The 15,541-nt window shown below is 37.2% G+C and overlaps 3 protein-coding genes across 3 annotated transcripts; 1 reads left to right on the top strand and 2 right to left on the bottom strand.

Annotated features, from left to right (window-relative positions):
- Window positions 1–2,542: 2,542 nt before the first annotated feature.
- LOC101895354 (filaggrin-like) lies at window positions 2,543–7,315 on the bottom strand. Its single transcript, XM_005177756.3, has 2 exons — window positions 3,955–7,315; window positions 2,543–2,688 (listed from the first exon to the last, which is right to left on the bottom strand). The coding sequence occupies exons 1-2, from the start codon at window positions 7,313–7,315 to the stop codon at window positions 2,543–2,545; spliced, it is 3,507 nt and encodes a 1,168-aa protein (XP_005177813.2).
- A 3,507-nt stretch (window positions 7,316–10,822) lies between these two features.
- LOC101895182 (adult-specific cuticular protein ACP-20-like) lies at window positions 10,823–11,541 on the bottom strand. The gene is made up of 2 exons (XM_005177755.4): window positions 11,152–11,541; window positions 10,823–11,082 (listed from the first exon to the last, which is right to left on the bottom strand). The coding sequence occupies exons 1-2, from the start codon at window positions 11,522–11,524 to the stop codon at window positions 10,868–10,870; spliced, it is 588 nt and encodes a 195-aa protein (XP_005177812.2). The 5' UTR covers window positions 11,525–11,541; the 3' UTR covers window positions 10,823–10,867.
- Window positions 11,542–14,475: 2,934 nt separating this feature from the next.
- Window positions 14,476–15,177, top strand: LOC131801383 (adult-specific cuticular protein ACP-22-like). Its single transcript, XM_059119996.1, has 2 exons — window positions 14,476–14,855; window positions 14,922–15,177. Exons 1-2 carry the CDS (start codon window positions 14,498–14,500, stop codon window positions 15,131–15,133), a joined length of 570 nt encoding a protein of 189 aa, XP_058975979.1. The 5' UTR covers window positions 14,476–14,497; the 3' UTR covers window positions 15,134–15,177.
- Window positions 15,178–15,541: the final 364 nt, after the last annotated feature.

The following is a 15,541-nucleotide window of genomic DNA, read 5'->3' as shown; positions in this document are numbered from 1 at the left end:
ATGGGCCAAAAATTATGTAACACCTCGAAATATTGGTCCTGTCGATATGATTTTATGTACGGATCTTCCTATTTCGCTGAACTGAGACGAACTAGTCATGTGTGTCCGTCCGTATGTCCATGTTAAATTACGTTAGATATCGTAATTATAAGTTAATGCTTATGCTTGTGGTTAGGGTCAGAAGAGAAGCCTTTTGTTTTTAGAGATGATCGCAAAATATTTGGGGTTTTAAATGGGCCAAATACAGAATATTTACCTGATATTGCATTTGCTCTAGAAGTCACAATCATATGCTATTCCACTTGGGATTTAGCACGGGGCTAGAGATTAGGGGTAGGCAGAAGCCTATTAACTTGGATGGTCATCGAATAATTTCTAGTGGCTGAAATAGATGTAAAAAGAGAATATTTCCATTAAACCGCGAATATTTTTAATCTCGGCGAAATCACAAATACACGAAAAGGTCACTTCTGACAGTTACATTGATGCTGATATCTGGCTAAATACCAAAATATATACATTCTATGTATATCAAAGAAAGGGGTGTTAGTAAGACCACTTATAACTCGAGAACGGCTGTGCGGAATTTATTAATTCTCACAAATTCGAAATGGCTTCTGTCCATCAATCTGTTCATTTATTTTGTATAAAAAGTGCAGGTTGTATTTATTCTCTAATGAAATTTTCCACAAATGATTTGTTGATAATCGGTCCGAATTTGGTTATAGCTCCCATGTATATTTTCGTTCGATTTGTATTTTATTGTGCGCCATGTTCATCCAAATGGGATGAATTTCAGCACATCCGACCGAATTTCGCATAGAAGTAAGGTCTTCAAAATTTGGGTAAAAATTCGGTTCGGATACAACTAAGGGTCCCAACATATGAATGATCCTATTTGCTGTTTAGGTCCGCCAATTTGGTAATATGTACTCCACAACAATGATATTTGGTAACAGGTACCAGATTCCTCCGATATTTTATTATCCTCCACCATATTATGAAGGCATATTAAGTTTGTCATTACATTCGTAACACCTCGAAATATACATTTTAGACCCCACAAAGTATATACATTCTTGATCTGCATAAAATTCTATGCGTATTTAGCAGTGCCGGTCCGACTGTCTGTATATCTGCTTGTGGAAATCACTCTAGCTCCTAAACGAAATGAAGTGGGTTGATAATTTTACTCAAGTGTATATAATGTCTGCAGGACTTTTGGTATTGAAAATGGGCCATGTAGGTCCACTTTTTGGTATAGCCCCTATATAATGGTACTTCCCGATATTAAATATTTTGATGATTGTAGCGACATTATTCAAAGGACTTGTTTCAAATTCCGTGTTTGAAGTTCGTAATGGATGCTACAGCCTATGACAGGAGATTGTCTATGCAGGTCCACGTCTTCGTATAGCCCCCATATAACGGTACCTCCCAATATTCGGTATTTTGATGAACGGTACCTCCCAATATTCGGTATTTCGCCGGAATTGTTTCAAATTTGGTATTTGAATTTCGTAATGGATGCTACAGCCTATGATAGGAGATTGTCTATACAGTTCCACGTCTTCGTATAGCCCCCATAAAACGGTACCTCCATATATTCGGTATTTTGATGAATTTAGACCCTAATATAACATCTACATTCGGTATTTTTAGATTTTAACAAAATTTGTAACCGATTTAATTGCTTTTGAGAATTGCCAAAATCGTTCCAAATGGTGGAGGGTATTCGGCCGGGCCGAGATTTCAGCATTTTTAATTGTTTAAAATTGTAGGTCGGAAATCTGACCAGTCAGTATTCCTACCACAATTCTTAAATCAGACCTACTAAGTGATAGAAGGGATAATTTTCTTCCCCTCGAGATTACCGGTCAGATAACATCAGAACCCTGCAACTGGTTTCCAAGTTCCATCTGTTTCCAGCTTCTATGATGGCAGATTTTTTGAAGCAGTTGACATATAGTCTTTTGGCAATATAACAGTCGCATCAATCGACTATAATCCGCCTTGAGCTAATTCATCAGCCACTTCATTCATATTGTCATGTCTTGGAACTCAATAAACCTTAATGAGTTCACTTATTCCATAAAGGAACTTGTAGAAGTCAAGTTCCAACTAGAAAAAAGTGAGCCCTATTAATCAAGTGTAGCAGAATATGTACCTATTTTAGAATATAGCTCCCATCCGTTTTCAATAGCTCTAAATAGTGTAACACTTAATACTGGCCATAAGAAGGTAAGAACTGCGAAAAAATCATGGCGGTGTAGGATTTTATATAGCCTCTCCCTATATATTTTGCAAGTTTAAATTTAGCTTTGCTATTACCCCATATGGCTGTAAATAGATATTTTGTAAACATATCTTGGCAAAAACTGCTGAATACGAGTTAAGATTTTTAGGTTGTATATAGTTAATGCACAAAATTTATTTATAATATACAGTTTAAAAATTATTAATTAAATTTAAAAATTCGATTAAGTTTAGTAGGACTTTCGATATTGCGTTGCCTTATTAACTATTTTTAGAGCGATTGATTTCATTTATTAGTTACCATGCTTGCCAATTTTTGCTTCCCTTCTACATGACCGATTTTGTGAACAGTAGCCTCAAAACCGCTCTTCTTGTCCGAAGAGTATTTCACCAGCCGAGTTGTTCCATCAGATTCCTTGAGAGAATAACTGCCTGGAAATGTGAAAGTAAATATTTATTTATAACAAGTAAAAAAGTAGTAAGTTCGGCCGGGCAAAACTTTGAATACCCTCCACCATTTGGGACGAATTAGAAAATTTTCAAAAAATAAAATCCATTAAAATTCTGTTAAAATCTTTGAAATACCCAATATCGGAAGGTTCCGATATATGGGGGGATATAAGATATTGTGGACCTATATAGACAAATCTATGTCTGGGGGCAAAGTTCTCACAACTAACTTCTTGTGTAGGATTTCAGAAAATTCCGTTGAAAAATTGTCAAAATACCGAATATCGGGGGTACCGTTATATGGAGGCTATACGATATCGTAGACCTATATAGATACTTATCTTCCAGGGGATAAAGTACTTAGAAGGAACTCCTGGAGTGGATTTTCAGGCAATACCATGGGAAAATGTGGCTAAAAGCATCAAAATACCGAATATCGGGGGGAGATATACGATATCATATGGGAGATATACGATATCGTAGACCTCTATAGAAAATTCTCTTTCAGGGTATAAAGTACTCACAACGAACACGTCGTGTGGGTTTTTAGACAATTCCGTTGAAAAATGTGGCTAAAATCATCAACATACCGAATAACGGGGGGTACCGTTATATGAGGGATATACGATATCGTGGACCTATATAGACAATTCTCTTTCAGGGTGTAAAGTACTCACAAGGGACTCCTTGTGTGGAATTTAACACAATTTCATTAAAATATGTGGCTAAAATCATCAAAATACCTAATATCGGGTTGTACCGTTATATGGGGGTTATACGGAGTCGTGGACCTATGAAGACAATTTTCTTTCAGGGGGTAAAGTGCTCACAAGGGACTCCTTCTGTGGATTTTCAGACAATTCCATTGAAAAATTTTGCTAAAATCATCAAAATACCGAATATCGGAGGGTACCGTTATATGGGGGCTATACGATATCGTGGACCGATATAGCCCATCTTCGAACATGATCTGCCTGGGGACAAAAGAGAGATTTGTGCAAAATTTAGGCTTCCTATCTTAATTCGTTTTGACTGTAGCGTGATTACAACAGACGAACAGACGTACGGATAGGGCTAAATCTTAGCCTTAGAATTTTACACTGACCAAGAATACATATACTTTGATGGGTCTAAAATGAATATTTCGAAGAGTTACAAACGGAATGACGAACTTAATATACCCTCCATACTATGTATGGTGGAGGGTATGAAAATATAATCCTAATGCAGGCAAATTAAAGACATTACCTTTCACGTTATCGCCATCTCTGGATTCCCATTGCTCCTTAATGTCGCCGGTTTTTGCATCCTTGACACCATATTCAAATTCATATTTAGGATGTCGATTATGACCCCATTGATTATGGCCCTGACTCTCAGTATGAAAACCATATCCGTTGTTTTCGGTCTGATGATCTTCATATTTGCCTTCATGCTTCTTTACAACAACAAAACTAGTAGCCTTTCCATGGGTTTCCTCGTGTTTTTTATGTTCATGAGTTTTTATATGATGCCCCTTTCCATGACTCTCTTCTTTATGATTGTGTTGAAATTTATGAGCATCACCATGATTTACATGGTGCTCTGTCAGTTTTCCATGCTTCTCGGTTACATGGCTCTCTTCGTGTTGCTCATGGATTTTCCCGTTATAAGTATGACCATATTGATGTTTGCTTTCGTCGTGATTTTCGTTATGGACATCGTGCTTACCTTCGTATTTGGTTACTGAGACGAAACTTGTAGCCTTCCCCTGATGCTTCTGATGTTTGTTACTTTCGTGTTGCTCTCGTTGGCTGTGTCCATTTCCTTCGTTTTTGGTCTCATGTTTGGTTATGGCAACAAAACTAGAGGCCTTCCCATGGTGCTCATGATTTTTGGCATATTTCTTCTGACTTATCACATGATAAGCATGCCCATGTTGATGATCTTTGTTGACATGATCATCAAGCATACCTTCGTGTTTGCTTACTGAGACGAAACTGGTGGCCTTTCCATGATGTTCTTTGTGCTTGCTGTATCCTTCGTGCTTTTCATGATCGTGTCCATGTTTATATTGGTGTTTCGTTGCTACAGCAAAACTGGAAGTTTTTCCATGCTCTCCGTGTCCATTATTATCCTTGTGCTCCTTGTGACTTTCTACATGATTGCCATGCCCATTTTGGTACTCCTTATTGACTTTATCTCCGTTATCATTTTCATGTGTGCCTTCGTGTTTGGTGACAGAGGCGAAACTGGTAGCCTTTCCATGCTGCCCTTGGTGCTGTTTATTTTCGCTAAATTGCTCGTATTTCGTTAGGGATGAAAAACTAGATCCGGATCCTTGTTCCTGGTACTTATGATTACCCTCGTATTTCTTATGACCTTCAATGTGATTATCATGTTCACTATGGTCTTCATCTATTCCTTCGAATTTCGTTACTGAGACAAAACTAATAGCCTTTCCATGATTTTCGTCATGTTCGTGACCGTGACCACCATTCCTGTCTTCGAGTTTGGTCACACCGGCAAAACTGGAAGCTTTGCCATACTCCCCATGTCCGTGATGTTGTTCATATTGCTCTTGACTTTCCACATACCCATATTGATGCTCATTTCGACCATGATCATCGATCTTACCTTCGTGTTTAGCTACTGTGACAAAACTGGTAGCCTTTCCGTTTTTATCCTCTTGTTTGCTATATCCTTGATTCTCATTATGATATTGTTGATGACCATTATTTTTATCTTCGTGTTTGGTTAGAACAGCCAAACTGTAACCGTTTCCATACTCTTCAAGTCCATGATTATTCTTCTGACTTTCTGCATTCAATTCATGATACTTCTCTTTGACCCGATGCTCCTTATGATCTTCCAGTATGCCTTCGTGTTTGGTGACAGAGGCGAAATTGGTAGCCTTTCCATGATGTTCTTTGTGTTTGCTGTATTCTTCGTGTTTTTCATGATCGTGTCCATATTTATATTCGTGTTTCGTTACTACAGCAAACCTGGAAGCTTTTCCATGCTGTTCGTGTCCATGTTTATTCTTGTTCTCCTTATGACTTTCTGCTTGATGACCATGCCCATTTTGGTACTCCTTATTGCCTTTTTGTCCATTACCATTTTCATGTGTGCCTTCGTGTATGGAGACAGAGGCGAAACTGGTAGCCTTTCCATAATGTCCCTGGTGTTTGCTGTATTCTTCGAGCTTCTTATGATCGTGTCCATGTCCATGATTGTATTCATGTTTGGTTGCAACAACAAAGCCCGAAGTTTTTCCTTGCTCTTCGTGTCCATGATTATCCTTGTGCTCCTTATGACTTTCTGCATGATTGCCATGACCATTTTGGTACTCCTTATTGACTTTCTCTCCGTTATCATTTTCATGTGTGCCTTCGTGTATGGAGACAGAGGCAAAACTGGTAGCCTTTCCATGATGTCCCTGGTGTTTGCTGTATTCTTCGAGCTTCTTATGATCGTGTCCATGTCCATGTTTATATTCATGTTTGGTTCCAACAGCAAAACTGGGACCTTTTCCATGTTGTTCGTGTCCATGATTGTATTCGTGTTTCTTGTAACCCCTTGTATGAGAGTCATGTCCAGAATGGCCATCGTTCTTAACTTCGTGTTTAGTTACAGTGGCGAAACTGGTTGCTTTTCCATGATGTTCCTCATGCTTGTTATATATGTGGTGCTCATTATGATCGTGTTCATAGCTATTATGTTTACCTTTATGATTGGTTTCGATCGAAAAACTGGGTCCTTCTGCGTTCTGATCGTGTCCATGAACATACCGATATCCTTTGTGATTATTAAGCTTATCTTCGTATTTGGTTACAGCTGCATCTATATCTTGATTATCAGCATCATGAGCGAATCCATATCCTGCCGTATGGTGATTATGTTTATGTTGGTGGCCATATTGACTACCATTTTTATTTTCATATTTGGTTACGACGGCAAAACTTGTTGCTTTCCCATGTTGTTCGTGTCCATGATTTTTCTTGTATTCGATGCCTGCCATACCTTGATGCCTATTATCGCCATGATGATCCTCATGTTTGGTCACAGTGACAAAACTGGTAGCCTTTTCATGATGTTGCCCTTGATTCTTTTTTCCTTGATACTCAATACCATAGCCGCCGGCATATCCTTCAGCATGGTAGCCATATCCTTGGTGGTGGCCATAATGACCATCTACGTTATCTTCGTGTTTGGTTGTAACAAAAAATTTAGTTTCTTTTCGAAGTGTCTTGCTTCCCTCATTTTCTAAATGGTGCATCTCGCCTTTTGCATGATAATTATGGTCATATCCATGCTTACTCTCACTCTCTTGACCATAATTGTTATCTTTTTGATGCTTGATCTTGGTGATAGTTACAAAACTGGTAGCCTTTTCATTATGTCCCTCGTTTTTGCCATATCCGTGATGACTTTTTGCTTTATAATCATCATAGCCATGATTTTTCTCTCCATTATGTCCATTATGATCATCGTGTTTGCCTTCGTGTTTGGTTATCGCAACATAGCTGGTGGCCTTAACATTATGTCCAAGAGCATAGCCATTATCCTTGTGGGGAAAAGGTACCGCATAAATTACGGAAATTGAAAATAAAGCTATCACCAAACGCATTCTCTCGTTTTTGTTCCGCAATACAAATTATCTATGACGGTCGGTTGGAAACTGATATGGTATTGAATTTTTGTCCGTTTTATATCAAAATCTTTCACCAAACCAGGGAATACCAATTCCGCAATTTTTTTAGTGATCTAAATTTGCAATTAACTATATTTTTATGCAGGCATAAAATAAGTACGCGTAAATGACAAATCATAAGAAATTCTCAAGCTAACGGAAATGTTAAAATATTTTACTTTAGTTTTTTTATATATTTTTCTTTAATCTTAATCTTAAATAACTTCAGTACTAATCATTAAAAAATCAGGTGTGATAACTATCAAGCCATTATGTTTTAGTTTCCCAATCCAACAGATTTTATGGCATTAAATGAATTTCAAAATTATAAAGAACCCATTAAAAATTTGCAATTTCAGTTAATGTTACAAACCATTCTTTAAAGAATTATTTTTGTATTTTTTTTAATTGTTATCAAGATATCTATCACAAACCTGCTCTTATGGGGAGTTTTGGAAAAATCTTGAGTAATTTTAGTAAGCACCCTTTGGCGTGCACCTGCTCAGTTTCAGGCTTTTTCAAATTTATCTGTAGTTTGCATCAAACGGAAGCAATATTAAACTTTTAATGCAAACTTTTTGTTAAACTGAAACGTTTAATAAAAATGGTCGGATCTCACCTTAGCGATTATTTAAAATAATTAAAATGTTTATTTTTTCCCTATTTTTGGCAATGATCTTGGAAAATTGACGAGTTGAAATTATGGTTAAGAGATCATTTGTACGTTAGGCGGGGACGACCATGTGATACCCTACAACACGATAATTTACGATAAAGTTTCGGTAAAAGTGATGAAGAATGAAGGAATTTCTTAAGATATTGGAATACATATTTGGAATTCTCAAACATTTATTCTAAATATTTGATTTCTTATATTCAATTAGTTGGGTTTATAAGTAACTAGCTGAACTTAGTTTTTTCTTTTTATACCCTCCACCATACTATGGAGGGTATATTAACTTTGTCATTCCATCTGTAACGCCTCGAAATACTCAAGTCAGACCCAACAAAGTATATATATTCTTAATCAGCGTAAAATTCTAAGTCGATTTAGCGATGTCTGTCTGTCGCTGTGTCTGTCTGTCCGTCAGTCTGTTGTAATCATTCTATCATTCGAACGAATTGATATAGAAGGCTAAAATTTTGCACACATGTTTATTTTGCCAGTAGGCATGTTAAGTTCGTAAATGGGCCATGTAGGTCCACGTTTTGGTATAGCCCCTACATAACGGTATCTCCCAATATTCGGTATATTGATCATTTTAGCAACATTTTTCACCGAAATTGTTTTAAATTTGGTATTTGAAGTTCAATATAGTTACTGCCAACTAAGACAAAAAATGGGTCATGTAGGTGCCAAGCCCTCATATAACGGTTCCTCTGATATTCTGTCACAAATTCGCAATTTTCTGTCACAAATGTTAGCACGAATTAAGGACTTTAGGTACAAAATTCTAAACAATTCCTGTGAGTAATGTTGGAAAAATCATCAAAATATCGAATATATGATGGTATAGTTATATGAGGTCTACATCAAAACTTATTGACAGTTCTGGGCAAGGGTGTTTCCTAACTAATGGGAACTCATACTGCCAATGTACACAAAATTCGCGTTAAATCTGTGACTAAAACACCCAAATAACTTAAATCTGTCGGTACAGGTATATGGGCACCTGTTTAGTACCAAAAGTCAAAAGGAGAACCGGAAATAGGGTGAGATAAAAAAAACTGCAACAAAGTCTAACGCCATAATTTTTACATTTTTTTTTAATTTTTGGCAAGAATTATGGCCTTCAGACGGCCAACGAAACCCATGTTGCCCGAATGTTGTTCTGCGGTATTTAGGCCCATTCCCGACGAAACGCATGCCTAAGGTGATCGACACTTTGGTAGTTCTTAGTGCCAACCTTTCTTTCCGAAATACTCAAACACAATAGTCCAACTGACTGATAACCGGAGATGTTAGTGGCCAATGTGCGCTGGAAATGAAGCGAGGAACCTCATTTTGCAATCATTCTTGGGTGGCGCGTGCTAAGTGCGATGGTGCTGAGTCCTTAATTTTATTTCACATTTAAATACGATTGTGGTTTTCCAGACAAATATAAAGAAATTACACTAACACGCTTGAATTCCATCACGAATAACTGATAGAGTGCTCCGATATTGTCAATTTTCGCATCTGACCGAGCTATGATAAAAATTGGAATGTTTGCAAATTTTCACATCTTTTCTTTGAAAATGTAGATCTTTTGTGTGGCAGGCACCAGAAGGGTTGCACCGATATTACCCATCTCCGAACTCGATCGATAATAAGTGAAGTATTACGATGTACACGCAAGTCGGATAATTCCTTCGAAAATTATCGTAAGCACCTTATGAAACGGATTCAATCCAAAGAGACCTAGGATTTAAAATCCTTATTTCGATGAGGCACAGAATATGGCTAACCTTAGAACTTTGCAAAATTTTATGAAGATTGGTCCATAATTGAGACCGAGCGTCGCAGTGACCGAAAAATGGCTCGTAATCTGAACATATCGCTATATTCCATTCGACAACTATTGAAAAATGAGCTCGGGGAAAAGCCATTGAAATTCCAAAAAGTGCAAGAACTTTCACCGCAACAGAAAGATAATAGGCTTTGCTTGGCCAAAAGTGGTGAACTGCCGAATTTGGTTTTCTCCGATGAGAAAAAAAAAAAACAAAATGCTCGTGTTTACTTGCCAGAGAGGTCAGCTGAAAATGTGCACCTTCGGTTGGCCACTAGAACTCAAGTGTCGGCCATGGTGTTGATGTGGGCCGCCATAACAGCCAATAGTCGCTCTCAGCCAATAGTCGCTCTCTCTCAAACATTTTTGCCGCAGGCCTTGGACATTCCAACAGGACTCAGCACCATCCCCACCCAAGAATGGTTATAAAATAAAGATTCTCGTTTCATTTTCAGCGCACAATGGCCACCAAAATCTTCGGTTACCAATCCGTTGGACTATTGTGTCTGGAGTATTTTGGAAAGAATGGTTGGCACTAAAAAATACCAAAGTGTCGATCACCTAAAGCAAGCGCTTCGCCGAGAATGTGTCAAAATACCGCAGAGCCACATTCGGGCAGCGTGTGACGGTTTCATTGGACGTGCCAAAGGTGACCAGTTCGAAGAAATCTAAACTTAGTCTAAAATTTGATGCTATTTCATTTTTTTTTGTTTGCTTTCAGTCAATAAAATTAAAAAATTAAAGAAAAAAGGTGTTTGACTTTTTTATCTCACCCTGTATGGCAAAGATGTATCCCTATGTAATGATTAATTACGAACGAAAGCTGTATCTAGGCTATTTCCCTTGGTAATAACTACGCAAACTTCTACTTATATTGTCGATTGATATATCTCTTATTTATTACTACTATCTCATAGATTTATAAATATTACAAGGTTATAAGCAGAATATCGGCATTTACTTCTTTCCTTCTCCATTCGGTAGGCATATTTGGTCTTCTTTAGTGGCTCTTGACCACTATATAACTGCTGGCTTTTCCATGGCCATAATAATCGTCGTGGTTAGCGTAATGTCCGTGGTCATAATGATTTTGCTCCTCGTGAGCATGATTGGCATGACCAATTTTTTCAACGGTAGCCTCAAATCCATTTTTCTTATCTGAAGTATATTTTACAATACGAGTTGTTCCATCGGATTCTTTGAGAGAATAACTTCCTATAAATGCAATAAAAAATTATAATTAAATAAATCATAATACAAAACTCTAGATCATTAAATACTCACCCTTAACCTGATCGCCATCTCTGGTTTCCCACTGATCTTTGACATCACCGGTTTTGGAATCCTCGACGCCATAATTGAATTCATATTTAGGATAACTGTGATAATCATGGCTATCATCGTGATGACCAGTTCCATGACCATGGCCATCACCGTAATGATCACCACCTTTACCATGATGTTGAACGTGGTGACCATGTCCATGATGACCATATCCACTTTCTCCGTTATGGCTTTCATGATGATCTTCATGTTTGGTAACAACAGCATAGCTGGTAGCCTCTCCATGACCATGGCCCGAGTGTTTGTGTGGCGCAGCACCAACAAGGATGCCACAAACAGCTAAAATAGCAACCAAGGACATATAATTACGCATTTTCTTTGCGAATTCGATATTTCTTTGTGGCAATACTGAAGTTCAATGGCTAACTGACGCTTGACTAAGAAATGTTGATTGTTTTATACCTTAGACAGAAATTAACTCGAAGAGGTTGTAAACTAAATTTATATCACCTAATTACTCGAAATACTAATGCGGAGCAAATATAGTTTTGGGGCAAGTATTTAAACAATGCAATTTGGTTTTTACGATTGTTTTGAATGCAAGGTTGGCTGCTTGGTTTAAAATATTTCTGAGTCGGTTATGCTATTCACAGCAGACATTTAAACGAAACTATGGTGCATAAGGCATGACATAGTTGGAATTCTTTAAAAATATTAGAAGAATAGTTTTTTTTGTAAGAACTTCAAATACCAAAATTTGAACCAATTCCTATTAATAAAGTCGCTAAAATCATCAAAATACCGAAAATAAGGAGGTACAATTATATGGGGGATATATCAAAACGTGGATCTACATGGCCCATTTTAAATACCTAATGTCCTGCAGATATTATAATAATTTGAGTAAAATTTTATCAAACTACTTCATATCGTTTGCTAGAGTGATTTCCACAGACGGACAGATGGACGGACATAGCTAGATCGACTCAGCTCGGCGAGATAGGAAGATCTATATATACTTTCCTATGTGGGAAACCAATGTTTCGAGGTGTTACATAATTTTTGGCCCAATCAAACGTATAATACCCCCAACACATAGTGTTGTAGGGTATAAAAATCGAAACCGATAAATTCCATATTCGTATCAGGTTTCTGGTTGAGAGATTTATTAAGATATAGCAAGTTGTAAAGGATTCGCAAGTTATGATAGATAAAAGTGGTAAAAATTGTGCCCTTTGTTGGTGCCGTAGATGGGGTTGGAAAATATCTAACATCTTCACAACAGGTTTTGCATTACCAAAAATGTTTGTGAGCGCTTTGTTTTTCAAAATTTTGAGCACTTTTGAGGGGGACGAACCAGAAAGAGCGTGCCGATATATCTCAACTTCACAGCAGATGTTGTATTAATTGAGATAATGGGATGAGTGAAATTTGAAGAGAATCTGATGCTTATTTCGTATTTTTTGCTCGTTTTGGTAGTTCAAAATTTAATTTAATTCGGTCGTATGTGCCAAATTCCATCCCATTTGGGCATATATTAAACGTTTGGTACACAATAAAAAGTAAATCGAACGAAGTTATATATGGGAGATATATCCAAATCTGAACCGATATCGCTAAAATTTAGCAAAGGTATATCTGAGCTGCATTTGATATATTTCCCCATATATTGTTGCTACAGAGTGCAACTACGGCTGCGGAGGACAACAATAATAAATCGAATGAACAATATATATGGGAGCTATAGCTATATCTGAACCGATTTCGATCAAATTTGGCATACTTATTTTCAGGCCTAATGTGGTTGTATGTGCAAAGTTCCAAACTATTCGGGCTGATATTACACGCTTGGTGCACAATAAAAGGCAAATCAGACGAAGATACAGGGTTGCCCATATTCGACGGACCCATCTGGCAACGCCATAACTTTTGACAGAGATGTCACATCGCTTAATGACATACCGCGTTTGAAGCGTCAGTCCAAGCAGATTTTTACCATGAACCAATACACGCCACGCGAGCTCTCTGAAACAGTTGAAATTTACATTGAACAGAAGAAGTCAATTGTGAAAACTCAACATGCTTTTAAAACATTAAAAATGTGAGAGAACGCCATTAAGCGCTTATACGAAAAATTTACGACTCTTTCTAATCCGAAGAGGCCATATATAAAAGTCGTCCAAGGCGATCGGCCGAGAATATCGCTGCCGTACGAGCCAGTGTTGAGAGGTCCCCAAGAACATCCCAAAAACGTCGTTCTCAGCAGTTGGGCATGGTTCGGTCCACTTTACAACGGATTATTCGCATTGATTTGCATTTGTTGCCGTACAAAATTCAATTGACGCAAAGAATGTTGCCTGCGAACAAGCCTGGGCAACCCTGTATATATGGGAACTATATCTAAATTTTTATCGATAATCTCCAATTTCAATAGGGTTCGTCCTTGGGCCAAACAAATGTTGTTTGGAAAAATTCACCTCAATCAGATAATAAATGCGACCTGCATTTTTTTCACAAGAATACATGGACAGACAGGCGGACAGACGAACGGACTGAGATGCATAAATCAAATCAGAAAGATGCATAAATCAAATCAGAGATCCTCAAAAGTAACTATGTGTCTATCTCGCTTCCTTCTCCATGTCACAAACAAATGCACAAAGACATAATACCCTTACCACTATGTGGTGCAGGGTATAAAAAATAGAGCAACATTTTGCAATTCTCATTTATAGTATTTCTAATAGGAAGCGACCATTTATTCAAAGATTTAATTTTTAGTTTTAACCAAAAGTGTTGAGATATGTGTAACGTTATTTTGATGTTAATTCGTAATCAAAATAACATCAAACCGCATAGTTCCAGAGCAAAATGACTTAGTAAATACACATTTAATCTTTTGCAAATGTGTAACAAATTCTTTTTGTATGAAATATGACAATAACTACTCTCCACAAAAATAAAGCAGTTAAACAATAAACACATCTAATTTCATAGTAACAGATTTCTTAAACTGCAGCAAAGTATAAACCTAAATGAAGTCATTTTAATGGTTTTGTTAGTATAAGAACTAACAAAACGATAAACTTCGAGTGAAAGGCATGCCAGTAGGTAATCTTGACCTTCACTACATTGGTAATGACCTTGTTTTCTGCACTGCCAAAATAGTTGGTCAAAACACTTAAAGCGAATATTTTAACAATTGCATAGCAGCTGATTAGAAAGTCACATGCCAAAAGTTTAGTTAGTCATAAGCCATTAGTTGGTTTTTCGATTATAAATTCGCAAGCAAACTCTTAATGCAGTATCAGTTTCCCACTGGACTTCAAAGAACAAAAATATTAAAATGCGTTCCTTTATATCCTTCATTGCTCTACTAGTTATTGGTGTTACCCTTATTGAGGCAGCTCCTCACGATCATGGCCATGGCAAGGCTTCAAGTTATGCCATTGTAACCAAACACGAAGACAGTCATGGGGGACACCATGGTCATGGTTATGACGATCATGGCTATGGTCATCATTCCGAATATCATGGACATGTTGAACATCATGGTCATGCTGGTGGTTATGGTAGCGGTCATCACGATGACAGCCATGATTATCATAGCTATCCTGAATATGAATTCTCATATGGCGTTAAGGACTCAAAAACCGGTGATGTCAAGGACCAATGGGAATCCAGAGATGGCGATAAAGTTAAGGGTAAGAATTTAAATAATAATTTTGTCTGTGAAGTGGAATAATTATATATATTTTTTTTGCTTTCAGGAAGCTACTCCCTGAAAGAATCCGATGGAACAACTCGTGTTGTGAACTACTCTTCCGATAAGAAGAACGGTTTTGAGGCCACCGTTCATAAAATTGGTCATGCCCACCATGACGAACAAAGTCACCACGATTATGGTCATCACGGACATAGCGAATACAGCCACTCTGGCCACGGAAAAGCCACCAGTTATGTATCGGTAAAGAGTCATTAAGTGGAAATGAATTTAAATAATAATTTTTGATAGGATAATTTGTCGACCAAGAGGGATTATTTTTATTCAAATAAATACATTTAATTGCAAAAAGCTATCAAATGGTATTTTACTATTGAAAGATCAAAAATATTGGGAAAATTGATAAATAGGTTTAACGATTTCGGCTATATATGGTAAATTGTAACCTCGATACAAGATATTAAATGGAATTTTAGAAAGAAAATCTGGCGTATTTTATAACTGACAGCCGGAATATGTACTGGAACTAAACGAGGAACATGAATAATTTTTCGAATTTCAACCAAACAGAAGTTGGTATTCATTTGTTTCACTAAATCCGACTGTTTTCGGCAAAAATCGATATTAAAACAAGTAAGCAAAAGCTACAGTCGAGCGGGGCCGACC

The sequence above is a fragment of the Musca domestica genome, unplaced genomic scaffold (assembly GCF_030504385.1).
Source record: "Musca domestica strain aabys unplaced genomic scaffold, Musca_domestica.polishedcontigs.V.1.1 16, whole genome shotgun sequence".
NCBI lineage: Eukaryota > Metazoa > Arthropoda > Insecta > Diptera > Muscidae > Musca > Musca domestica.
This window is presented reverse-complemented; position numbering and strand designations above follow the sequence as displayed.